General features: G+C 46.5%; 1 protein-coding gene across 6 annotated transcripts; it reads right to left on the bottom strand.

Annotated features, from left to right (window-relative positions):
* Positions 1–899: 899 nt before the first annotated feature.
* LOC142579678 (serine/arginine-rich splicing factor 7-like) lies at positions 900–24887 on the bottom strand. Of its 6 annotated transcripts, XM_075690124.1 has the most exons (6): positions 23631–23738; positions 23045–23151; positions 22161–22372; positions 16042–16209; positions 13049–13192; positions 900–1380 (listed from the first exon to the last, which is right to left on the bottom strand). In XM_075690124.1, exons 3-6 carry the CDS (start codon positions 22370–22372, stop codon positions 1302–1304), a joined length of 603 nt encoding a protein of 200 aa, XP_075546239.1. In that variant the 5' UTR covers positions 23045–23151; positions 23631–23738; the 3' UTR covers positions 900–1301. The 6 variants fall into 6 exon arrangements, with proteins under 6 accessions (XP_075546239.1, XP_075546237.1, XP_075546240.1 ...); XM_075690122.1 differs by lacking the exons at positions 23045–23151; positions 23631–23738 and adding an exon at positions 24752–24887; XM_075690125.1 differs by lacking the exon at positions 23045–23151 and having other exon boundaries at positions 13014–13192; positions 22161–22469; positions 23631–23786.
* Between the last annotated feature and the right edge of the window lie 1958 nt (positions 24888–26845).

Raw genomic sequence — 26845 nt, 5'->3', positions numbered from 1 at the left:
TGCCAACGCTGTGGCGAGATGGCGCTATCAACGGTTCGAAATTTCTGGAACGTGCCGCTGCCGTAGATTGCTACTCAGCCAAATTATTAAGCTTGCATATTTTTTAACGTTACTGCGTTTTGCTAGCAGTAACGCTATGATCTAGTATTAAGAAACACCTGCTTGCACAGAAGAGGCCAGTATATTGATTTGAATATTTTCATCGGGCGGAAAGTACGCAATGGACCAGTCCGAAAGTTCCGTTGCGTAGGAAACGCAGCTCGATAACGAAGCGCCGAAAGTGGCCACAGGCTACTTGTTTATGTTTCAAGGAGCACGGCCACCACCTGCCATTCTTTTTCCCGTCACATGCGAGCTGCCCGGCATCTCCCCTCCCCCCCGCCTTACCACGAGGGCTCGCAATTTCAAATACCAAGGATTGGGAGGCTGCTCTGCTCGGACCCAGACCATCGCGTCGTCCAGCGGGCTGACGAGGCCGCCAGGACTTGTGGGCCGCTTGACTTTTTGAGCCTTTGTTGCCAATGTTTTACGCAGCGACAAGCCAGTTCCCGTACCCTCTAGGGAGGTTGCCAGCGTAGGACGCAAAGCTCGGCACTTGATCCAGCTAGGTCCGCTGTGTTCCACCGACAGCTTCAATAAAGCAGGCGACCAAATTCTAGTCTGCTGGACCACTATAACCCACGTACTGGCTACTGCAAGCACTGCCGTAAGTGTATTGCGAGATTTCGGCTTCACTGCAGCCTACCCCCCCCCCCCCCCCCCGGCAGGGCTTCTAGAGCACTTACCACAAATGCATTTCACCAAATTTGTTTCCGCAACACTTGCACTTGACAGGCGCCACCAGGCGCTTGGAAACCAGCAGCTCCGTGCAACTTTACAAATCAGTGATTTCAGACACATTAGGGGTGATGACAGCACATTTTATTTTTATTTTTCACAGAGAAGGAAACGTATGGTGGTAGTTAAATGTTCTGCGGCAAGATGTTTGTGGGCAGCTCAACTGATTGCGGGTTTTCACTTGGAATGTCCTTAATAGAGACAAGTGCCTACCCTGTGCCTTTTCCTCCCCACAGAACGTCTTGCGGAAATAAATTGGCCTAAGAGAATGAACATGTCTTCACAGGAACAAATGAATGAAAAGAGCTACGCTTAGAGCCAAGCCAAGGAGGACACACGTGAAATGTTTGCAATGTGGATTTGGGAGAATGCTGATGCAAGCTTTTTTTAGGGGTGATGAATGCAGGATTGATGAGGTTTGCTGCTGCCAGCACCTGCGTTTAAGGATGCGTGCGTGCATCTGTTCAGTCAAGGTTTCCATTGCGAGAGTCCCTGCGGCTCGGTGACTTGGATCCACTGCGGCCCCTCTTGGCAATAGGCGACCTGGTCAACATGTAAACAAAAGGAAACGGTTTGGTACATGGCGAAGATAGCATCACATTTTCACCATACAATGTGGCATTTAGGGTTCGAGTGTACAAAGTGACACAATGGATGATTAATTCCAAGTATTTATCAAAGCATGTAAAACAATGAACGCAGGATGTATTCTTGTTTTACTATTGCTGTAATTCTAGCAAACTTAATTTCTGCTTGCCCAGTTCATTAACCCGAACAATCAATTAGCATTTTATCAGTCAGCATATATTAAAGGACTGACAAATGAAAAAAAAATACCATACTTTAGAAGATCACAGTTGAGAAGCTAAGAAATCTTAGTAATGTTCCAAGTTTCCAACACAGGGCCTGGCCACATTTCCTAAATCTGATATTACTAATGCTTGGCTCCATTCCTTTTAATCTTATCGTAATCACATTTATGCAGTTCAATTTAGTGTAACTTGGGTAAACTACCACCATAACACACATGTCAGCATGTTTCTACCACCCCATTTTTAGACTTCTTGAAGAGCCTCTTTTTAGAAATGTCTATAAATTGAAGTCAAGAAGTAACTTTCTGTGATGCCCCATGTCTGCTATGCATCTCAATTGTCGATCACATCGAGTATTTCTGTTGGCTCCAATGGCAGATGCAATTTTGCATACATACTGAAACATGGTACAAGCCCTCTGATAAGAGCAAATGCAGTTAGTAGTTGGCAAATGTGGTTGCAGTTTGGTAACAAACTGCTGCACAGTGACAGTGGTCTTGGCATTCCTACCTTATGGGCACCCTTACATTTGTGCCAAGGTGTACACTATGTCATGATTTTCAATTCTAAATTTTCCTAGACTACACAATATCCCTGGCAATCACCAACACTGTATGGTCAGGTGCAAAGAAAAATTTGTAGTTGTTTGCAAATTTATCATACCAGGCCAAACTTACTGGCAAGCTATAAACCGGAAGGGATGCACAATCAGATTTGACCAAATAACATGGTTACAATATTCTAACTACCTGGCCAGGCTCACAAAACAGGCAAGGACACCATAATTTGCGGATTATGTAGGTTTACTTCCAAACTTTGGTTACTTCACGCTAACAGCTAGCTTCGCCATAAACACAGTAGATACACGAATTTCGATTATTCAAGGATAGATGCTGGAAACCCAATGTGAAGCTTATACTAGCGTTTTCTTTTCTATTTTTTTGTTTTTTAATGCTGGAGGGAGTTTTCAGTTGTGGATAGTTCAGCAGACTAGTTAATAAAGTAATTACTATGCTATTTACTTTTACTCTTATTTCACTATTTCTTTCGTACCAATATACTCTCTACAGCCAGAAATAAACATGAACGAGTGGTTTTAATGTTCCTTAATGCGGAATGGTGTTCTGCCTTTGTCAGGTTAAAGGGGCTATAAAATCAAACATTAAGTCGAGCTAGACAGAGATGTGGCTTCAGTTATAATGGGTTGGTCATGTACAGTGAGAACGGCTTTCAAAACCAAGAAAATCGAAGAAATCAGTGGCACCTCCTATTTACAGCATGGTGCCTCATGCGAGATCAACCCTGGCTGTTTCACAAAAGAGTGGTAGAGAAGCAAGTCACGTGGGGCTGACGTTAAGTCATCTATTTTGGCACGGCAATTGCGGTCGTAACAGATATGCGCCGAGAAATGTAACCTCCGTCCTAGCAGGGTTGCCACACGGTCACACTTTCCGGACAGTGTTGTTTACACATGCTTGCACTTTGGAATAGTTCGAGCTGTCCGCCTTAACTCTTTCCTTACCGCACCATAGAGCATCGATCACTGGATTGATGGTTTTGAATGCCCTGCCAAAAATAAAACTCCGCGCTTACGGACGTGTGGCGCCATCTGGCCAGTAATAGAAGAACTACTGCGCACTTTCTATATGTTTCTTTTTTTTTTGCGTTTTAGCGCGAAGGCTCCTGCGAGAAAAAAAAAGCAGCGGAAAAGGTAGCGCGGAGTTTTCGCAACGTGCTGCCGAAAACGCGTCGCGCGCCGCTGAAAAAGAAGTCTTCTCAAAGTGATTCCGCTGCTTCTGATGCTAATATTGATATGAGCAGTAGTGAGGAGTCCGTAGAGGACTTTGGATCATCGGATTTTGACTCCGACAGTGATGATTTTTCTACGCAGCCCAGACCTTCAACTAGCGTGGCAAGGTAAGCATAGTTTCAGATGTCAGTGTTGTTATACGATGTACGTGCTTTGTAAATGACGACACCTGTTTACGTTTTTTTTTAGGGTGTCAACTACATCATCATCATCATCATCATCAGCCTGGTTACGCCCACTGCAGGGCAAAGGCCTCTCCCATACTTCTCCAACTACCCCGGTCATGTACTAATTGTGGCCATGTTGTCCCTGCAAACGTCTTAATGTCATCCGCCCACCTAACTTTCTGCCGCCCCCTGCTACGCATCCCTTCCCTTGGAATCCAGTCCGTAACCCTTAGTGACCATCGGTTATCTTCCCTCCTCATTACATGTCCGGCCCATGCCCATTTCTTTTTCTTGATTTCAACTAAGATGTCGTTTACCCGCGTTTGTTGCCTCACCCAATCTGCTCTTTTCTTATTCTTCAACGTTACACCTATCATTCTTCTTTCCATAGCTAGTTGCGTCGTCCTCAATTTAAGTACAACCCTTTTCGTAAGTCTCCAGGTTTCTGCCCCGTAAATGAGTACAGCTGTTATACACTTTTCCCTTGAGGGATAATGGCAACCTGCTGTTCATGATCTGAGAATGCCTGCCAAACGCACCCCAGCCCATTCTTATTCTTCTGATTATTTCACTCTCATGATCCGGATCAGCAGTCACTACCTGTCCTAAGTAGATGTATTCCCTTACCACTTCCAGTGCCTCGCTACCTATCGTAAACTGCTGTTCTCTTCAGAGACTGTTAAACATTACTTTAGTTTTCTGCAGATTAATTTTTAGACCCACCCTTCTGCTTTGCCTCTCCAGGTCAGTGAGCATGCCTTGCAGTTGGTCCCCTGAGTTACTAAGCAAGGCAATATCATCAACGAAGCGCAAGTTACTAAGGTATTCTCCATTTACTCTTATCCCCAATTCTTCCCAATCCAGGTCTCTGAATACCTCCTCTAAACACGCTGTGAATAGCATTGGAGAGATCGTATCTCCCTGTCTGACGCCTTTCTTTATAGGGATTTTGTTGCTTTCTTTGTGGAGGACTACGGTGGCTGTGGAGCCGCTATAGATATCTTCCAGTATCTTTACATATGGCTCATCTACACCCTGATTCCGTAATGCCTCCATGACTGCTGAGGTTTCGACTGAATCAAACGCTTTCTCGTAATCAATGAAAGCTATATATAACGGTTGGTTATATTCTGCACATTTCTCTATCACTTGATTGATAGTGTGAATATGGTCTATTGTTGAGTAGCCTTTACGGAATCCTGCCTGGTCCTTTACATATCCTGCCTACATATGGAGGTGATATTTTGCCAAACACGCAGTGCCTAGTCAGGTTCTCACTGAATCGCACACCTGGAATACACATGGACGTGACACGCCGGAGTGAGACGCGGAGGTTTTTCGGTGCACTGGACATGTTCGTGATGCTTTTTACCGCTGACATGGTTTCCACTTTCTGTACACACACGAACAAGTTTGCGTGGATGAAGATTTTTGAGAAGCCCAGCTATGCTCAGCCGGATGGCTCCTGGCTAGAGGTCACACCCCCTGACATGTTGCGCTTGATTGCGCTGTTGATATACATGGGCATCGTGCAACTTCCTAGACTCCACTTGTATTGGAACACCAGAGCAATCTACGGTGGTCTACTCTCAGGGAAGATCATGAGCAGGAAGCGTTTTTTCTCCCTGCTTGCTTTTTTGCATGTCTCGGACACTGAGGATGACAGTGCTGCTTCAGCTGGCAAACTGCGGAAGGTACTCCCACTACTACGAGAGATCAACGAGGCATTGGCATGATTTTTTTAGCCACAGGAAGCCATTTCAGTCGATGAAAGGATGGTGAAATCTAAAGCAAGCTCGGGAATCAGGCAATATATTCGGGACAAGGTGACGAAGTGGGGCTACAAATTGTGGGTTTTAGCCGAGTCAGAAACTGGATACACCTTACAGTTCTTCGTTTACACGGGCAAGCGGGAGACACCGGGACCACATGGATTGGCTTTTGATGTAGTGGGTAAACTGTGATAAATATTTAGGACAGGGATACAAAATTTACATGGACAATTTTTATACTTTGAAGCACCTTTTCGAATAACTCCTTCAGTGCAAAAGGCTGGCATGTGGAACAACGAGAAAAGATCATCGAGGCTTCCCTGGTGATCTGAAAGATTCAAAATGGGAAAAGAAAGCTGAACGTGGAGACATTCGTTGGATCAGGGAAGGAAACTTCTTGTTTCTTCAGTGGAAGGACCGTAAGGCTGTAAAAGTCTTATGAGCACCATTCATACAGCCAATGAACATGTGCCTGCAAAAAGACGCACAAAATTGGGCAACAAGTGGAGCAGGAGGACCATAAGAAAGCCCTTGTTGGTACATGAGTACAATGCAGGTATGCAGGGCGTTGACAAATCTGATGGAACGTACAATGTGCTTCGTAAATGTGTGCGCTGGTGGAAAACACTTTTTTCCACTGCATAGATATTGCTTGTGTAAATAGTTTTATTCTATTTCAAGAGCATCGGAAAGGGCACCCCGATATTGCTGAGCTATGTCTGAGTGCCCGCTTTGACCAGCTTTCTTTCCGAGAGATGCTCATCAAGCAAATTTTGAATCTTGATGATGATCAACCGGCCAGCATCTCTTATCTGCCACCCGGCTGGGTTCGCCACAAGCCTGAGAAGGTTGACAACCGAAGGAACTGTAAGCAGTGCTATGAGAAAACCAAGAAAGAAGTGAAGACAAATGTTTTTTACAGCACCTGTGAAGCGCACCTTTGTTTTAAGACTCCACGTAACTGTTTCACCGATTGGCACATGCGTCATGGGCGCCGAGTTCAAAGGTCGCTTGAAAATATGCTTTTTTACCTAGAGTGCTCAGATTTTCAGAAAGTGTACCTGAGTTCACGGACAATCATTTGTATATTCCAGTTTTTTTTTTTTCTTCTATGTGTGGTGAAGTGTAGTGTCAATTTTGCGTCTTCGCATGTATGTTTTCCTTACTTTTCTTCAGCTTTCAGAGATAAAATATAAAAAAATGTCGCAGTGATTACTTTGTACTTTATTACATTGGAAAGGCAAAACAATCAGCTACATTTTCATGTACAACAACCCATTGTACAACAAAATTTTCCCAAGAAAAAAAAGATATGTAGACACATAGCAAAAACGGCAGTTTTCTGCGGTAAGGAAAGAGTTAAGCAAGACCGTTGAGACAGCTGTGGTGTGCACGGCAAGGGAAGTGAAAAAGAAATGGTACACTTTATAGGTGACGTGGAGCTTCTTGTCAGTGTCTCTCGGTGTGGGCATCTATCCTCCGTGTGCCACAGCATATACCGTAAAAACCGGAATATAGGTCGAACTTTTTTTCAAGAAACCGTCGCGAAAAGTCGACCCTCGACCTATATACCGGACATTGGCGGAAAAACTACGGAAGTCCTGCAACAATGGGCGGATGAAGTAAACAGCCGCCATCGCCATCAGCAGCGGCGTGGCGTGGCGACGTTGTAGCACCGTCATTTTGCGTTTGCATTGTTTCATTTTGTTTAAAAATGAGCGGAAGCCGACGGCAATTTAACGTCTCCTTCAAAAAAAAAAGGCGATCGAGTACGCGGAAGCTAACGGCAACCTGGCGGCACAGCGCGAATTTGGAGTGTCGGAAAAAAGCATTCGCTACTGGCGGAAGCAGAAGCAGCTTTTGGTTGCTTGCAGCAACCAAAAGAAAACTTCATTTCGTGGGCGGACTGCAGCGTATCCAGAACTGGAAAACAAGGTTGCGGATTTCATCCGGGAGCTTCGTGCAAGATCGCTGCCTGTGACTGCTGAATCCATCCGTTTTAAAGCGATCGAGATCGCGCGCGCCTCTGGACTGACGAGGGCGCAATTCAAGGGCTCGCCATCCTGGGTGCGGCGTTTCATGAAGAGGAAGGGCTTTGCACTACGTCGCCGTACTTCTGTGTGCCAGAAACTGCCCGAAGAATTCGAGGACAAGCTAATCGAGTTTCAGCGATATGTAATTGCGCTTCGGCAGCAACGCGACTACATGATCGGACAGATGGGAAACGCCGACGAAACGCCAGTGTGGTTCGATATGCCCTCAAGCCGGACTGTTTCCGAGAAAGGAGCCAATCAAATCAAGCTTCTAACAACGGGCAACGAGCACTCGCGGTTCACTGTGATGCTCGCATGTACAGCTGATGGGAAGAAGCTGCCCCCTTTCATCATTTTTAAAAGAAAAACATTGCCGAAAGAGGAATTCCCACGCGACGTCATCGTCCGGGTAAATGAAAACGGTTTTATGAACGAATCGTTGATGCTGGAGTGGGTCCGGCTCGTCTGGAAGCGGCGACCTGGTGCTCTCTTCGAGCGCGCGAACATGCTCGTTCTGGACTCATTTCGAGGCCACCTCACAGCCAACGTAAAGCGGGCCCTGTGCGACGGCAAGACGGACCTCGTGGTCATCCCTGGTGGACTGACATCTGTGCTGCAGCCACTAGACGTTGTGCTCAATAAGCCGTTTAAAGATAGAGTGCGCGAACTCTATAATGAATGGATGCTGGGCGATAACCCGACTACCCCCACCGGCCGCCTGCGACGTCCACCGCTTGCGACTGTTTGTGGCTGGATGTCGTCGGCGTGGAAATCTCTCCCCTAAGAGATGGTGCGCAAGTCTTTCAGAAAATGCTGTATAAGCAACGCGCTGGACGGCACAGAGGACGATGCTCTATGGGACGTGGGCAGCGAGAAGCACTCGACATCGGACTCTAGTTCGGACGACTCCGATGCGGAGTAGCGCTTGCGCACTTTTGTCCTTCTGTGTACTGCACACCCGGCCAATTTTTAACAGCATCGCGCGACCATCGACCCGCGTGTTTGTCAGCACCTTATCACGGCACGGAGCGGCGAAATAGCGAAAGTAAGCGCATGTGTACACATGCGCGTATCTCGTTTGTTTCACCGCTTAGAGCCATTAATAAGGTGCTGACAAGCACGCGGGTCGATGGTCGCGCGATGCTGTTAAAAACTTAGCCAGGTGCACATGCGAGCAGCATTTAAATAAATACTGTCACCATTGTGCAACCGGCTGAGTCGCATTTGTTTCAAGGTAAGGGTGTCTTTCAGTACTTTTGCCATTGAAAAATATTTTTTTCATTTTTACGATTGGTTAGTTGGGGGGTCGACCTATATTCCGGTCCGACCTATAGTCCGGTTTTTACGGTACCTTGCTACGGTGGGGTGGCGCGTGGCTAATTTATCGAAAACAGCAACAGTGCAGCCCAAGAGCCAACACAGACGTTTTCAGAGATAGCTTACAGGGTGACAACTAATCAGTTGATGGGCAAAATGGTTAATTTTAGGACTTTCACTGTAACGACCTTTCAGAATAACGAACAGTTTGCTGAAGTCCCCTGAAGTTCATATCGAGATTTCGTTATACATAGGGTAGGCAGAACGCTAAGTGCAAAGATCAAATAAATAAATGCAGCTTAAAAACACATTCCACTGTACAATCATAATCAATATGAGCTCCAACCCTGTGCCCATCGTCAAAGACACCCGAAGACTGCACAGCGGCGGCGACATGCAAAAATTTTAGCAATTACCACAGTTCCAATTACTGGTATTTATTCAACCGAGTTTTTCATACGTCGACACCACTGCGCAGTCGTGGAGCCTCTTCAACCGAGGGTACCATGTTGCAGCTCACATAGAACGCTACTGTACCCACTAGATATTTTAACGCCGACCAATGGCTGTGTGAAGGAGATATAAACGGACTTAAAGCACAACTCCAGAGCATTGCACGTCAAACAAAAAGATATACACAGAGTGACAAGCAAGCTAAGCAGCAGGCATGAGGCACAATTAGCACGAGAAAAGCACAAGCTAGCAGTTCATCCAGTGAATGCAAGGGTTGAACGGAGGTCACAGACAAAGGTTTCGCACAGTGCCATGTTCATCTGCTTTCAGCACTGCCAAGAACAAGCCAATAAGCCCGTCACCAAATTTGTGCAAGACTCGTCATTGAAAAAAATTGATGCAGCCCCCCTCCAGATGGTCCAGCTTCATTGTGCAAATGGCCACGACGACGTAACACAGTGTACATTCTTGTAACAGACACCCCACGTGGTTTGTTCTAAACAAACCACCAGACTGGCCAACCTCAGAATTTCAAGAATACAAATTGAAACCAAAGATACTAAAATTTGGTGAAATATAGAATAACCTTTATGATTATTTAACAACATTACAGACTCACAGCTAGAAGAATAGGAATGCTTATGAGCTTCACTCATGAGAAAACTTAAGGGGGGGCGCGGCAATTGAAGTGGTCAAATAGTCAAAATTTCCATTTTCAGATTTATTTTTCGCAATCCACTGACTTTTATTAACCCCTTGGTGAAATGGAACAGAATATGCAATAGAGATTGAGAAAACAGCACTTTCCTAGAGTGCCGTCATCAAAAATTGCGAAAAAATAGGGCTTCGGAAGGCCCCGCCGCACCACTGCCATCTTGGTATCACCGTAAAGAGGAGAAATCTGAGCTAAAGATAGCAAGAGCGACATGTTTTTCTATTAAAAAATAAGCCAACAAATGCAAGCGAAAAAAAGGCAAAGGCGGCATTACGACTGGGCACCGTAGTCACGTGGGGCACAGGGCACACTCCTATTGGCTGTTGTAGATTTGAATTGCTAACGAACCTCACACACACATTAGTGCAGCCGTGACCTGCACATTCTGATTAACGCGACTGACGATCGTGGCAGCTAATCCTGACGGGTATTAGGTGCTCAAAGTAAAGATTAAACCGTTTACAACAAATGAAACTGAGCTACGTTTTCTCAGCTTTGATTTTTTGTGCAGTTACTTTCAGTTGTCCCAGTGCCATTTCACAATGAACGAAAACAAGACTTGTCTTTTGCATTTAGATTCTCAAACATTGGCGAGTGCAATAAAGATGTCTATGTAACTGCACCTTACAAAAAGTTTATAATGAGTATTTTGCAAACGTTGTTAGACAATATGCATAGAAAAATTTTAAATATTTTTATGCTCATTTCGGCATTTAAAGAATAAACCAATAGCTTTATTGCACAAAATGGGCCTTTGTGAACATGCGGATGTGAAAACCTTGGCACACTTACGTGTAATTAATTTATTAATCTGGGGATGACCATTAGAGGCTGTCAATTGTTGCAACTCGAAAAGTATAATAGGTAGGTAGCACAAAACTAATGTCAGTTATGATATCAGCATAACAAATCACACCTGCATGCCATATTTCACCAATTTATTCCAATAAATAAAAAGTTTTCATTGCCACGTCCCCCCTTAAACACTGTTTCCTATTTTGAGAACATCTTGAATGGAGACCTTGTCCCCCTTTTCTGCGATGCATAGTGTATCGCACTCCTAAGAGTGTGTCTTGGCGAGTGTGGTAGCTTCGCGTCAACACGGTCGCCTTCCATTGCATGGCCAAACCATCCCAGCTTGTTAGAGAAGTGGCATCCGATTTGCCTTACAGTGGTCACATGTGCCTGCCGTAAGCATCAATTCCAGCAGTAGTTGCCCTGGCCACAGTCACAGCAGAGTTGGCCAAGAGCCACTAATGGCACGATACAAAATAGCACCGAGGCCTGTCAGGTGCTCCGAGGCTGTTAATTTTTAATTGGAAGCTTTGAGTGAGGAATTCTTTTTCGCATATAGAAGCGCACAGTACCAACAGCAGAGGAAGTGATAGTTGGTCAAAAAAAGCTATAGCATAGACTGCTTATAGCGTAAGTCGCTGGAGTTGCAAGTATCTGCACTATAACCAAAACAGCACTTTCTAAAGGCTGCGCGTGTGCAAACCAGCCAGACCAAGCAGCTGTGCATATCCAAGAATCAAACCATGTGACAAGGATGGTTGCACGTTTAATTTACAAATGTCCAAAGGTTAATGTCTGGGGACCTGCTGTCTTTGCATGAAACAAAGTAAAAAAAAAGTGACAAAGTATGACTCAATAAGGGGAAATTCACCGCAGCACTGCCACTACTCCACAGAACCAATGTATAACGGTGACCAAAATTTAGGAGACCGTGCAGTGTCTCGTTTGATTTCTCAGACTGATCAGCGTGCACGTGATGCCTGAAACAATGGCAAACACAAACCAAGTTGCCACCATTTGGGTGTTGCCCATGCCACCTGTGCCCTTAACTTATGTCATTAGAGTGGTTCCTCCACTTTCGAAGTGCCACAGCATCACTGCAACATGCTTTGCTGGCTCAGTATCACACCGCAACACTGATCGTCGATTCCTGATCTGGCGAACTGGTTAGGGCTAGCTCTAACCTGGTCTGGCAGCACACCGCTGCAGGAAGCTCGCGCTGAATAGGTTCGTACCCATAGACAATTGCTTAAAGAGATTGCACAAGTGAAGATGCACATGGGCTGAACTGACAGCAGCGTGAAGTAGAGTTTGGTTTCTCAAGCGATCAACTGTGGCAACTACTGCAAACCCCTACCAAGTTCGTGTATGTGATCTTACAGGCAGGAATGGTGAAAGCTCACATGTGGATATAAAGCAGAAAAGCTCCAAACTACATTTGCAGAACACCGCTTAAACTGACAGCAATGAAAGTCGCACACGCGTATCTGGATTTCACAACGGCTGCACAGAAACTCAAGCGGCCTTCAGTGCAAAGTGTGCACCGATGAGCGGCCGAGCAAAGGCTCCTCCGTTCCCAAGAAAACCACCACATGCCTGCACCGCCCCTGCAGTATTTTTTCCATTCCTTGTTCATTTATTCCTGTGTCTCTCCCTTCTCAACATCACCCTTGTTACTCTTTCCACCTTTCACCTCACTAAGAAGTGCACTCGCTACCGCATTTGTGGGAATTACTGCAAAGTCATATTAAAAACTACCACATCTCGCACGGCTGTGCTATAAGCAGTATGCGTACATATGGAGTTCTATGGGAGGTTAAACGAGAGTCGAGAAAGGCCGCATTACAGCCAATTTTGCACTATAAACAGCTACCTTATAAGTGGAGTAAGCTTAGTGAAATTTTCAAGAGACTCATTAGAAAAGGAAACTGACATCCTCTCTTAATATCGCAAGAATAACAAAGGGGGGGGGGGGTGTGATTGGATGCTTTCTGCAAATTCCTTTTATATATTTAGGTCGGCCTTTGGTTGACATTTCCAAGTTGAATTAAAATTTATCTAACACCACAAGGACCTAGAGTTGTGTGCACCCCACGTCTGTACACAGCCCACAGCTTTCCACAGGAACCCGACCTACACACTGTTCCTACTGAACAGTGGCGACAAGCTCACTAGCTTGCTCCCGACACCGACCAAGCAGAGGTGCCATGCACGTGCAGCAGCAGCAGTCGTGGATGACAAGAAGCAGGCAGGGGCAGTGGGGGGGACAAGAGAGAGAGACCGTGTCTCGGTGTGCAGTTACCTGCAGTGGCCGTGGGAGGGGGTTGTGCCACTCACCGGCTGCGTGAGCGGCTTCGTGATCCAGCAGGCGGGGACCTCCGCGGCGACCGGCTCAGCGAGCGGGACCGGCCACCACCACCACCACCACCACCTCCGCGGCGGGGACTGAATGACCGGCTCCTGGACCTTGATCGGCTACGGCTGCGCGAATGACGACCCCGAGACCACAACCTGTCACTGCAGCCAACAAACGGCCACCACTGGGCCTTCCCCTGCCACAGCTCCAACCCAATGACAACAACGTGCCTTGTGCTGCACCAAAAATCCTCCCCTTTCTTCTGCACCCCACTCCCATGACTCAAGTGCACATGACAATTTTGAAATGGTCAACAGGTGTACAACATGCAGGATATGAACGGAGAGACAAAAATAAAAGGAAACAAAGAAATCAATATAGACAGAAGGGCTCACAAATCATGCAAGACGTTCACCTGAAGTGAATCACCTACAGCAGGCTAAAATTTGGCATGTAACAGACTGACAACAGAATTCTTAAGACATGGCAATTGGGGTGCCATACAGAATCAGACTAGCATAACAGATTTGACCTGATTGAAATAAGCCTTAGCAGGCACCACCACCATTAAAAATTTTTAAAGGCTATTCCAAGTTTACTTCCATTTCGTAACTGGCAGTAACGTGACAAAGCTCATGCCAAATTATAAAACTGAGAAACAATTAACTTACAATTGTAGCAATGATGCTGTGACAAAGAAACACAGCAAAGCCTTAAATCCAAAAGTCCAACAAAGTGCATAAAGGGAGAGACAAAGAAAATTCTAAAACAGAAAGCTGGCACTCCACGGAGCTAAGTGAACTCAGATGTTCAACTGTTGCAACAGGAACCCAGGCTACAAAACATGTTATGCAAAAAAGCAGAGTTGTACAAGCACCGCATTTACTCTATTTTACCACGCACCTTTTTTCCTGAAAAATTTACTAAGAATGGTTAGAGTATGTAACAAAAACTACAATAGTGACAAGATTTCCTCCTTGGCATCAAGTATTTTTTTATCCAATCCACACGTTGCTGCAGCTGTAGAAACAGCAGCTTTGTGCCCATTCCATAAATTTGTCAGGCTATATAGTATATTCTGGATACTGTATTTAGGCTGTTATGGTCTGCAAGGCATTTAAACATGTGGCAGCTAGAAAGCTGCAGGCAGCACAAAAGAGGCTTCTGTGCAGTTCGCAAGTCCTTTGACAGCAACAATGAGCAGTGCTTGGTCTACTAAGGCATAGATACAATCTGTTTTCTTTTTCTAGGTTAGCACGAACCTGCATTATATCTTGAAGCAGGAAAACTGGGGTGCTCGATACAATAAAAAAAATTGCACTTCTGGCCACAACAATGGTTGGCATTACAACTGAGGGCATGTTAGAAACGGGTAAAAATGGTATGTCTATCTTAATTTCATCAAAGCTGCACAGCACTAATTTAACAGGCCCTTTTCCACTACACACAAAAAACGCATATGCATAGATCTTACAACTGTAGAATTACTAACTTGACTAACCAAAATTATTCTGCCCAGCTTTAAATTTACGGCCACCACGTGCTGTAGCCAGTCTGCTCACGGCACATGAAAGAAGCAAGGTGCAAAGACTGGCCACAAATAAAACCCTTCACCAACTGGGATGCTCTCCTAGGTGTATCACACAGTTCCTTCCGAGCAATGCAGCATGCATCACTGTGCTACCGTTTTCCCAGACCTCTCCAATGGGCACCCAGTCTGCACGAGGCTTGAGCCCTCGTGCTCGGCCATTCAGCACACAAAGAACCCTTTCCACCGACTAGGAAACGCGATTCCAGCTACTCCAGCCTTTCCCACAAGCATCAAGATGCTGCTCACTTATGCCACGGGCTCGGGGCACCCCTTTAAAACGCTCATCCTCACACGCATCCGGGGAACGCTCCTTCCTTCACCTTCCACAACCACTCAAAACACCCGTCGCTTCCCCATTCCTGCTCGTTTCCTCAGAACGGGTCACAAGCGCCGCTCTCCTGAGGCCTTTTGGCAATAAGGAGCCACAGGGCTTATGCCATCAAAAAACACGAAAGAGGGCTCATTCACCGCATAGCTCTCAGATCGGGCCACTTAGGAAGTGCAGGGTAGCCCCGTGAGGCGGGGCCCCCAACCTCGGACGCCACTCACCTTTGGCAGCAGCAGCAGCAGCAGCAGACGCAGCCGCCGCGCATTCTGCCCACTCGCCGAGGTGCACAGTGCAATCTCTTGCCGCTAGTGGCAAATCTCTTCCCGACACCCTCTCAGTAGTAGTAGTGGAAGTGCGCAGTAGTAGTAGTAGTGTGTTCCGCGGAGCGGTTTGCCCCCATCAAGTCTCAGTGGCAGTGGAAGCTCTTTCTTAGCAGACTAGCAGAGCGGAAGAAGCCGAGTAGCAGTGCTGGCTGCCGCCCCCGTTCGCTTGCAGCAGTGGCCGCCTCGCTCATCATGTGATCTCTCTAGCTGCCCCCTTTTTTGGCGCTGTAGTAGTAGTAGTAGTGGTTGTGGTGGGAGTGCTGGCATCGTGCGCCGCTGCCAACCACCGCTGACTCAACCGAAGCCTCTCGTGCGCAGACATTTATGACAACGGGGGCGAGGCTCAGGCCTACAAAACATGGGGCATCAGCATTACTCGCCACACAGACTCACGTGCACGCACTCACACACACACACACACACACACACGCCACCTGTTCAATGCAAAGAAACCCCAAAAACCCCGCAGCAAATCAAAGTCCCAATAGCCTGTCTACATCTATCTGCCCACTAGCCCCTGTGTCCCATAACTACTGCAATATAACATCCCTACGAGGACAAGCGAATTATGAAGTCAATGCTCGCCTCTTTGAAAACTGTACACATTTTCGTTCCCTGCAGGAAAGTGCACTACAGCTGCTATACTCTGCCCTGACTAAATTTTCTACCAGTGTAATGAGAAGAAAATTGAACGTCAAGCGCTTGTGATCCGAGAAAAGCACCACCACTTACCGCGAGGAATTCCTGCGCGAGTAGACTCTGCAATCTCTGGCATAGTGTCCCCTTTCGCCGCAGTCGTAGCAACGGTCAGTTGGTTGGAATGGGCGTGAGGAGCCACGGTAAGAGTTGCGGGACTTCCCTGTGGACAACTCTACACGCACACGGCGACCGCAAAGCATCCTGAAAAACCACCACAGTTACTGCAGCAGCCATTAAGTACAACCTAATTTTGCCGCATGTGGGCACATTATAAAACGACAAAAGCTCCCACTCCCCAAGAAGAGCAGTCTGATTGGCCAGAACAGCAGAAGCAGCAGGGAACACCTACAGTGTTTCTAATGTTGAATTCCAATGGAAGATCCAGATTAATTTTTCTGCTCTGTATGGAGAAATCCTATTCCAATGGCAGATTGGGACCAGCCGATTCCGCATCGCTCTACAAAATATTTGAACAAAAGTATTTGACCGGAAGTCTGCGCAACTTATTTTCTTCACCGGCCTCTGCTTCCTATCATGGTCGCCTACTTCCGGTCGCGGGCAGCTATAGATGACATAAAACTGCATGCATGCAGGCACTATGGCACTGCATCGTGTATGCATTTTTGTTCCTGCTCCTGGATAGTGACAGCTCCCATTCAGACACTAAGTTCTGAAGTCCAGTGATGATTCTTCAGACACAGAAGAAAAACACGAAATGCCAGGATGATCCAGATGGCAGTGGTGATGGTGATGAGGCCTACCCGATCCACCTGTATCTAGTCTAGCGCCCTTGCGCTTTGTTTCCCTGTACTAGTTGCCCGAGGGAGCGCACACATTCCATTAGCAAATTTGACGAGAGTGATCTCAGTCAGAATGAAACACTCCGTTCGTGATCCGGCCAAGCACTCGGATCTGCCATTGGAATTCAACATAAGGTTACTTTGCAGAAGAGAATGAAATAACCAGAACTGATTTAAATGTCTACTGCTTGAAGGAGTGATTACTCTGGGGAATATTTTTTTATGGCCGCTGCTGTTATGCTACTACAGCAAGTCACCTTTTTAAAGGGCACCTCACCAGGTCTGGCCATATTGAGCTGCGAAGTACAGCATATATATTGCCCTGTAACGATCTTGTCTGCAAAGCATTAAGTCGCTGCGCACCATGGCAAGATAGAAATTTCCAACCGAACACCATTTTCCCTTGTCCTCGTGGCCACCGCGCTCCAAGCCGATGGATGACGTACACATGCTGGTCTGCCTACATGCACATGTTCGCGTTGCGACATCGCTCGTGGTGACACGCAACTTCAAGAATTATTCAAGCCAACACCTGTTTGTATAATATGTTGCTAGAATAGACAAATTAAAGCTTAGAGAAATAAAACACACAAACTGAATGTCTGCATGTTTGTTTTACTTCGAACTGCGGCAAGAGAGATGTACTTCCATGACTGCTTGTTCCCACGTCGTGCAGTTGCACGCGCAGACACCGAAACTCATTTTCTACCGTGTTTCAGTGTGGGATCGTGCTCTGTGATCCGCTTGCGTTTGCCTCAGTATTAGTGTAGCTCGCCTTCTGAAATCATGGGTTCGCAACACTGAAATGCTATCTCGGCTATTAATGAGCCGATTTGAAACATTTTTGCAATAGAACTCTCCACAGAGGACACGAAACTTCCAGCGTATAACCAAAATTTGCTATAGGGCCTGGTGAGGGGCCCTTTAAAGGGACTGACAACTGGCCAGAATGTGCTGCAAGATTTTATGGAAATGAAATGAGCAAGATTTAGAGCGATATAATCATGCACACTGTTCACGTAAGTAATTACAATTTTGGCAAAGCAAGTCTTAAAAACCAGTAAGTGGCGCAAACTAGTGGTGAAGCTTTGGTACTTTGGATGTAGTATAAGAGATTACGCAAGTTGGCTGTTATTAATTACCACGTCGTTATTGTTTGCAAGTAGAGTATATTATTAGGCTTTTCCGCTTTATTCTATGCATATCACCACGTAAAAAAAAGTCAACAAGCAGCACTTGCATCCCTCAATGCATGGCACAGTGTACATGATTTCTGTTGTACAGGCGCCGACAAAAGTGGTATACTCCACGCAGTCCACGCAGAGGGAGCCGGAGCAATGGCAAACTGCATCACAACGCCATCTGCAGGCAGCATCTGGGATCATGTGTGCCGATAATAAAGGGCACCCATTGGGTGTCTCGATACCAGATGCCGCCTGTAGATGCGTCGTGATGCAGTGTGCCGCTACTCCGGCTCCTGCTGCGTGGACGAACGTTTATAGATCTTTCAGTTTGAAAGCTCCGGCGCGTGGAGTGTCGCCTTTCTCTTTCCTGCCGCGTGGTGGCGCTCGCTACACTGTTTGCCCGACCGGCCCGGTCCATCCCTATCGCCACCGCCGCTGCATTGAATTGAACACCCCATGGAGCCTTCGCAGCAGATTTATTTCATCTGTGATGTCCCCCACATCATCAAGTGCATAAGAAACCACCTAAAGAAGCATACTTAGGGAATGGTAAGAGCCACCTATAGAAGTTCATACATGGTATTTCAACCAAATGTCCTTTTTCCTTCCAGGCAGGTGATCACAATATCAACTTTAATCACTATGTCACACTTTATGAGACTGAGAAAGACAAACTTCGAGTTGTGCCCAAGCTGAGCAGGGCACATGTGGCTCCTTATAACCTTCGTAAAATGAGCGTGAAACGCCCTACCCAGGTACGGTTCATTTGTCAGTGAATGAATCGTGTTTGCTTTGTTGAAAATTTCAACAGACGTGTTTTTAACAGTTCTTCAGCAGATCAACATCAATTGCAATTCGAACATACAGGGAAGGGAAGGTACCTGGCATGGAAAACTCTGAAGGCACCGAGGCATTCACTAAAGCCCTCAACGATCTCTTTGATGTGTTGAATGTCAAGTTGCCTTCACAAGGCATTTGGCACGACTCCAAAGATATACAGGTAATATACCACCAAAGTTAGTTTGGAAGGAAATTTTCGCTATTCACCTCAGTTCAGTTGCTGTCCCTGCCAAACATTTGATAATCTCCTCGTTTTTTCTGATCACTTCTAGATCATCGAACAGTTTTTGGAGCTGCTTGACACCACCGAAAGAAATGCTGCCGAAAAGGGATTGCAACTTTTTGCATCACAGCTGACTACTGAATCGCTGCGGGTAACACTTTTGTCAGTACTTGACATTGTTCAATACCTGTTAGGCCAAGGTGCCCACTATGTCCTGACAGCCAAGCTCAATCAGGATCCTTTGGAGGTGAGGCCATCAGTGCAGTTTCGCTTCTTTATTTTAAGGCAATATGGCGCTCATTAGAACTTATCAGTCCCTTTTATATTTTTCAGCGCCACTTCGGATTGGTGCGCTCATTTGGAGGCGACGAGTCACATCTGACAGCCGTGAATTTCACACAAATATTCCAACTGCTTAGTCTGTACAGACCTATAAAGACCGGTCTTGGTGGAAGTGTGGAGAATGCACTGAGTGCTGTGCTTGTAGGTGTTCAAGACGCACTGAAGAAATCGAGAGAAGCACACCGGTGTAAGCAAGCACACCTGCATGACCTGACTGAGTCCAGAATTCTTGAGTTGACCTCTGAACCTAATGACTTGCCCCAGCAAAGTGGAAATGACCAGATTTACTCCAAGGGAGAAGTTGATGAAAGCATCTCCTGCTACTTTTCGGGCTATGTGGTGCGTAAATTCAGCAAGAGTACAACATGCCCTTCCTGCATAGAGGATATCAGCTCTCCAGTGCCAGTTGTCAGTCACTTACACCTCACGGTGTACAGGAGCTTCAAGCAAGGCTGCCTAAAGCATCCTACCAAAAAGATGTTAGAGTTTACAAATACCGTAAACAGAGCAGTTTCAATTTCATTGAAAGAAGGCCCACTTTTCGCGGATATGTTTTGAGAGGTGTTAGAAGAGTTGGAATTGAGAAACCTTGCGCAGCTTGGATGTGCAATGGCCTCTTTTACATGCCAGGTGCTGAATTTTGTCATAGTTACACGCATGCACTTCTACACGAGAGATGTGAATCGCCGGCTGGAAAACAGAGAAAAAGTCACCATTGCAAATAAAAAAGCTCGTCTTCTGTAGGCATTCCTTCCGCGTTTCGTACCAGGTATGCCTGCATTCAGTGTTTGTGTGCACTTAAATAAATGCTCAAAGTGAACGTGAAAAACCCTGCTCTTTGTGCTGTGCTCCTTACGTCGGTAACAGAGCACGGAATTTCGTGACTGTTCCAGAAACAGAACGGAACATGGCTATTTTAAATCGTCCTTTATGGTTCGTGAACTATTCACAAGAACTATTGATACGCCAACAGGCACTAAACTATCCGGGATAAACATTGCAAATGCGATGCAATAGATAAAGCGCGAAGCAAGTAAACTATCGCAGTTTTTCACGATCTTGCTTCAGCCTGCTCTTTATCTCACCCTTACTGCTCAGGCCAAACAGTTCTTTAACCGTGAGACTGAATTCAGCTTCTACGTGACAACTAAAAAAAAAACCAACAAATTTGAATTCTGCGCGTTCGTTCGCGACGTTATAGCGGGTGAGATCCGGTGGAGAAGGCTGCCGCAGCCGCTGCCGAGTGCGAGCTCTCCGGGCCGACAGCGACAGCAGCGCTGCATGGTGAGTGGAAACGGAAGGGGGCCGCTTTCTCGTACGCGGCTCGGTGGGAGCTTGCAAACCAAAGATTTAAAAACGTTGGCGTGGACTGCGTGGAGTATACCACTTTTGTCGGCTCCTGTACATGCACGAGATTCTGAGCATGCATGCGGGCTAAAATCCTATGTTCCAGCTCGCTCAGGTTTTCCAGAGACAACATGTTTAGGAAATGAAAAGCACATGCACGGCTGTGGCAACTCGCTGAACCTCATATCACGTGTAAAAGCATCGCTCCACTTTAGTGAACTCAACTTCGCTTGGCTAAAAACACCCTTGACTCGTTAACAACCAAATCTACTGGACAGGAAACCACGTAACTATTGCAGAAATAATTTAACACTTCGATTTGCACCACGTGGGCATAGTTCTTGTCTTTATACAGTATGAAGTAACTACCCCAGCAACAAGTATTACTAGTACTTTTTCATAACTATGACCACACCTGTGTGCCTCCCACCAAAGGTGGTGTATAAGTGCCATCGCACTCGCCCATCACTGTTTCCAGCATGCTTCCAATGAACTACATCCTCACTGCAGATAAAAATTAAAGATGTTCCATGGTGCCTTCCCTGTTACCACTGCATGGTTCAACACATTGACCGGAAAGCTCTCCACTGCATTAAATGAATTAGAAACCATGAAAGTTGGTTGTCAGTCCCCCTAATGTTACAATGCAGACATTCACGCAGACATTGCAAAAGTGAGACATGCAAGACTTAATTCAGCATGTTGCTAGATCTCAGGAGGCCACTGAAAGTGTGAAGGTCAACATATAGCCACTGCTTCTAGTCACAAATGAAGCCTCGCCAGGCGCTGCTCTTCCAAGTCTGCAAGAAAGCACTTATCGACAATCGTCAAGCGGATTGATATCAGAATAGCTCCCATCCAGCAGTAACCCAGCCAGAGGTGTGCACGTGGCTTTACAATGAAGTTATGGAAAAGCTAGGGCAATAGTTTCAATAATTGAAGTAGCAACTTAGCACAACAAAAACCAGACACAAGAAAGGTGGACAAAGACAAGCCCTTGTCTTCGTCCACCTTTCTTGTGTCTTCGTTTTTATCACGCTAAGTTACTACTTCAATTATCAAAAACCAACTAGCCCAACAATCAACTCTTCTAGAATAATTTCAATGGTCTGTTGGGCTTGACATAGCCTTCTCTAATGCAAGCAGCAGAAAACAAGCCACAAGTGTACGTGGGTTCAGAAGACTGGTGCAGGTGTCGCCACCTCATCTTTCATCTTCTTGTCTTTCCTGGCCTACCAAGTCGTTTTCTCACGGTAAGTTATCTTCTCGCTATTTCAGAAGCATAGTGAACTAATACAGGCTAACTTACTATTCATCTTTAGTGCCCCTTCAACACCAGAAGAGCAAATGGACGCGTTGGCAGACTATAACTAACAAGAAAATGGAACGTGCGGTGCGCTGCTCCGCGGTACTCACTTGCCATCAAGTGCTCGCACAGCGTCCCGTGCATCTCGGGGGTCCTCAAACTCGACGAACGCGAAGCCTGGCGGACTTCGGGCTACCCAAACGTTGCGCAGGGGCCCATAGTAGCCAAAAGCCTCCTCCAACTCATGCTTGGTGCCACTGTTGCCCAACTCACCGACGTACACTTTGCAGTCTATGGGGCAGGTGTCTCTGTAGCGTGCCATCTGCGGAGAATCCCGGGAGGACATTTTTGCGTTGGACTGCAGACGCCGTGCGTGGGGAGGGGCGGCAAAAGCTGACAGGACATCCACTGGAGCTGTCCTGGCGAATACCACACACACACGCGACCACACAAACACACGTTAGCGGCGCCCATGCACACACTTGCTCGCCAGGCTCGCTCGGCCAAACACCACGGTTCGACGGGTAGCTCGTCTGGCGAACGTCAATAGGGGGGAGAGGGGGGGGGGGGGCAAAGGTAAAGATAGAAGCTTGTACGTGCAAGGAGTTACGAAAACACTAGTTCCTTTTTTTTTTTTTATTGTGTCCATACTGCTAGAACATCGCGTCTCGCGCGGGGCTTTTAAGGAACGGCTGCGCTGCGTTCAATATTTTTATTTTTCCCTCTTCAGGCCTACGGACGAGACCATTAACAAGTGAAAGCCACTACCTTAACTGAGTGACGTGCACCAAATTACGAACTACGCTGGTCACCGTACCGCTGGTACAATCGGCAGTGTAGCTAATCCGCCACACCAACGACAGTCGTGGAGATTTTCGGCCCGACAAAGGGGAGCGCGCTACGGCGCCAATCGAAATTCGAATGCGCAAGACTAAAGACTACCGCAGACGTTATGGCGTAGCACACTGTTCAACGCAACGACCATGAAACGTACCGTAGTTCTTGGAACGGCTACGTTGCTTTCAGAAGAGGCGTAAAATTTCAGGGCGTGCAATCTTATCGATGTAATTCGGGCCGGTGAACTTGAGGCACGCTACACAACTAAAGCAGAAAGAGGACACCTGCTAAGCAAAAGCCCTTAAAAGTCAAATATGAAAACGAGGGAAAAACGCGTATACAGTTAAATGGCTATCTACTCCCTTTTCAACTAGAAAACCCCACGAGGGAAAAGAGAGCCTGTCGTAAATGCGGCAGGCACTGCCGCCATGTTTAAGCCGGCGCGCCATAATTCTAACATTTCAGCAGCAAGCCTTCTGCACAGTGTGTACACAACTAATTACCGCGCTTTTGCGCTTATAATGTTGCTCAAACGTACGGTAAATTAGCTGAGAGAACAATATGGCTACATTCACTAGCAGCGCTAACCGGCCGGATAGGCTTAGAGATGCCGCTTCCTTTGTTTAAGTTTATAGCTTGCAGGAGACTCATTGGCGGAATGTGGCTCCTTCATAAGCCTTGCAGCCAACGTTTAGTTACTGCTTAACAAAACTGTGCAAGTGCTGTACGCAAAACAGACCCACCTTTCTTATCTCAAATGTGCGGCGAGCCGACCACCGCAAGTTAAGACGCCACGAGAAACCGAAAAAACGCCTAAACCTATCCCAGCATGCAGTGTTGCAGGACCGCAGAGGACCGTGCCGCAGACTGCAATACACATGCGCCTAGATAGAGACACTACAAATAAAAACGCAATGACAAAAAAAAAATCTAACAAAATGAAAACTCAAAGTTCATGATTTTTTTTAATAAAAATGACTAAATTTAGCGATAATTCATTATTGTGTAATGTTGATTCTCGTCAATCGTAAAAGTATGTGTATCAGCCGAAATCATTAATGACGTGTCAACACGCAGAACTTCCAAGGACCTTCTTCAGGCCCGCTTATAAAGTTGCACAAACTTTTGCAGCTTTCGTTTATCACTTTCTACGCTCATAACCTTCTTGCATGCGCGTTGCACATTTTGAGCATTTGAGCTATCTTTTTTTATTTTTTTACCCCAAATGTAACCGCATTACATGGCCAGTGGAGCCGTAGTCCAAATCGCTATTCATTTTAATTTAGTTCTGCCAAGTAGCTTTTTGCTGCCCACCCGTAAAACCTACAGCGTGTATCCCTGGTTGGTACATACGGGCTATACTACCACCATAGAATGTAGAACTACCAAAAGGACGTGGGATCATCCATGCGTGGGGCCATGAGCACACGCAGACGGCGCTGTGAAAGCGCCCACGCCGCGTTTTTCGGTTTCGGGTCTATGGTTTCGTTTAGTTCAGAATGCGTGAAATTCGTGCGTCTGCTAGCGAATGTAAGTGATGTATAAAGAAACATGAATAAACGTTTATTGAAACCCAGGAATTTCACGTAGCGGGCAATCTCCTCAGCCCAGGACTCGGATGAATCTTGCTGCCGTCGTCGCAGCTGGTCCTCAGGGCGAGAGCTGGTCAGCTCTCTCTCCCGCTCCTCGTAAGACATATGGATTAAGAAATACGTCTAGAGTGAGATTACGCCGATAGGCCCGTAGTAAAGCCCTTCTATACTACTACGACTACCGCTGTATGCTACACTGGGACGTGATCGGGGATCGTTGTTCGAAGCGCGCTAGTGGAAATCGCTCATGTGCTGGTTAGTGGTCAGCTCACCATATGTGGTCACGATATGGCTATTTTCGAGCAGTCATCATTCCATCGTCGTCATCGCAGGGTTGCCGTCATGCCGTCGTGGTCATTAACGTCCTCATTTTGGCATTGTGATTCAACCAGTTACTATATGGATATTATATGGATTACTATATGGATTCAACAGTCATCGCCCCATTGTCGTCATGGCGGATCCGCGGCATATCTGACTGTGTAAACTGCGCCGCGGCGCGGATTTCAGAGAATTTCGAGTATGAAACTTTCACCCGCCGTGGATGCTTAGTGGCTTTAGCGTTGCGCTGCGAAGCAGAAGGTCGCGGGATCAAATCCCGGCCATCGCTGCCGCATTTCGATGGGGGCTAAATGTAAAAACACCTGCGTACTTAAATTTAGGTGCACGTTAGAGAACCTCAGGTGGTCAAAATTAATCCGGAGTCTCCTCCTACGGCATGCCTCATAATCAAATCGTGGTTTTGGTTCGTAACACCCCATAATTTTTTTTCAAGTATGGAACTTTGTCGCATGCACTGTACGTCATGAAGGACGGAACATTGTGAATTGAATACTTTGACTGCGCAAGAGATGTAGACGCAGCTTCACCATGCTTTGGCTACTGCTGAATTTTCACAACGCCAAGTGCGCTGCAATCAACAGTGATTGTGATGCTAGACTATTCGCTTTGTGTGCCAACTCTTCTGACCCAATCTTGTCCTTAAATATGGACCAAGGATTGATTGGGATAAGCTTGGCACCATGTAGCTTGAGCCGAGCTCGGAGATTGCATCAGCTTCACGTCGGCTGACTACCAAGGTGCCCCAAGTTGTGCCTTCCATAGCGCACGGCATATTTTTGGATGACTCAAATCCGTCACAAATGACCAGACTTTTGGGTAACCCGGACATTTAATTTTGATTGGCGGACAATCCTAGCGTTGTCATGCACACTGCACCGTATACTTCCATTGCTTATTTATCATGCGGTACATTTACTGTGGATCACGTTAGCTGCAACCTTTCTATTTTCTGCACGGAATCTCAACGTAAGCTGTGTGCTCTGATCTGGTAACACCGCGTGAAGGGCACATATGGCTTACATATAGTGTGCTGCTCGTGAAGTGTTGCAAGTCTATGTCCTTATTAGAGAGCAGGGCCGCCATCTTGTACACGTTCGAAAAGCCGACCTTCGATTTCGCCTCACACGAAACCAGACAACTTTTCGGACGCGTACAAAATAGCGGCCCATTAAGCGCCGGCTCTTCCGGTGAGCATCGGCATTGTCCCGCGGCGTAATCGAGTGACTGCAGAGTGCAGCGGGATATGAATTCTATGCAAGGAGGAAAGCGGAGAGGAAGGTGCAGCAGAACCACGAGGTGGAAAGCAGAGGAGGCTATGGCGATAGCGTGAGAAGCGTAGTCTGGCAACGATAGCCAGAGTGGCGTGCGTCTGTGAATCACGCCCACGCGCTGCCTGTCGTGATCTCCAGATTAACGAGGCAGTCATGCCACACTTCGCTCATTTCTAAGATGCTGCAGGAGGCAAATTGTCCACGGCAGCCCATATACCGCGAAATGAAAACACCTATAGAGCTGCGTTGAAATTTCGCATTAGGGAGTATCGTAATCGTCGGTGAACTTCTTAACCGCTGCAATTTCGCAGTGGTGCGATCTGACAAACCAAACTTTGTGATGTTGGTTTAGAATAATTACGCAAGCTATTGTGTACGGTTGAGCTGTGCAGATTTTTTTGTGTACATGTCCTAGGTTGACGTCCAGGCAATATGACAGTCGATTGCTGATGCCAAGCAGCACCAAAGTTCAAGCACTCGGCTCCAAACACCTGCAATGAGACAATCATAGCTGTTGTGCTCGAGGAGCTGTGGAAGGCATTTCCAGTGCGACAGCCTCAGGAGGCCCCCAATCGCTGATGTCAAAGAAGAGTTCCAGCAATTGCTGCGAGTTCCAAAACTGCAGTCTAAACCACGTCAGCCAAAAGCTATGACTTGTGCTGCTGCCATCTGTCAACGTCTTCCCCCTCCATATACACACAAAAAATAAAATAATGTATGCATGACAACATTGCTTTCACTATATTATAGGCA

Source organism: Dermacentor variabilis, chromosome 4, assembly GCF_050947875.1.
Source record: "Dermacentor variabilis isolate Ectoservices chromosome 4, ASM5094787v1, whole genome shotgun sequence".
Lineage (NCBI taxonomy): Eukaryota > Metazoa > Arthropoda > Arachnida > Ixodida > Ixodidae > Dermacentor > Dermacentor variabilis.
Note: the sequence above shows the minus strand (reverse complement) of the source record. Positions and strands in the feature narration are given on the sequence as shown.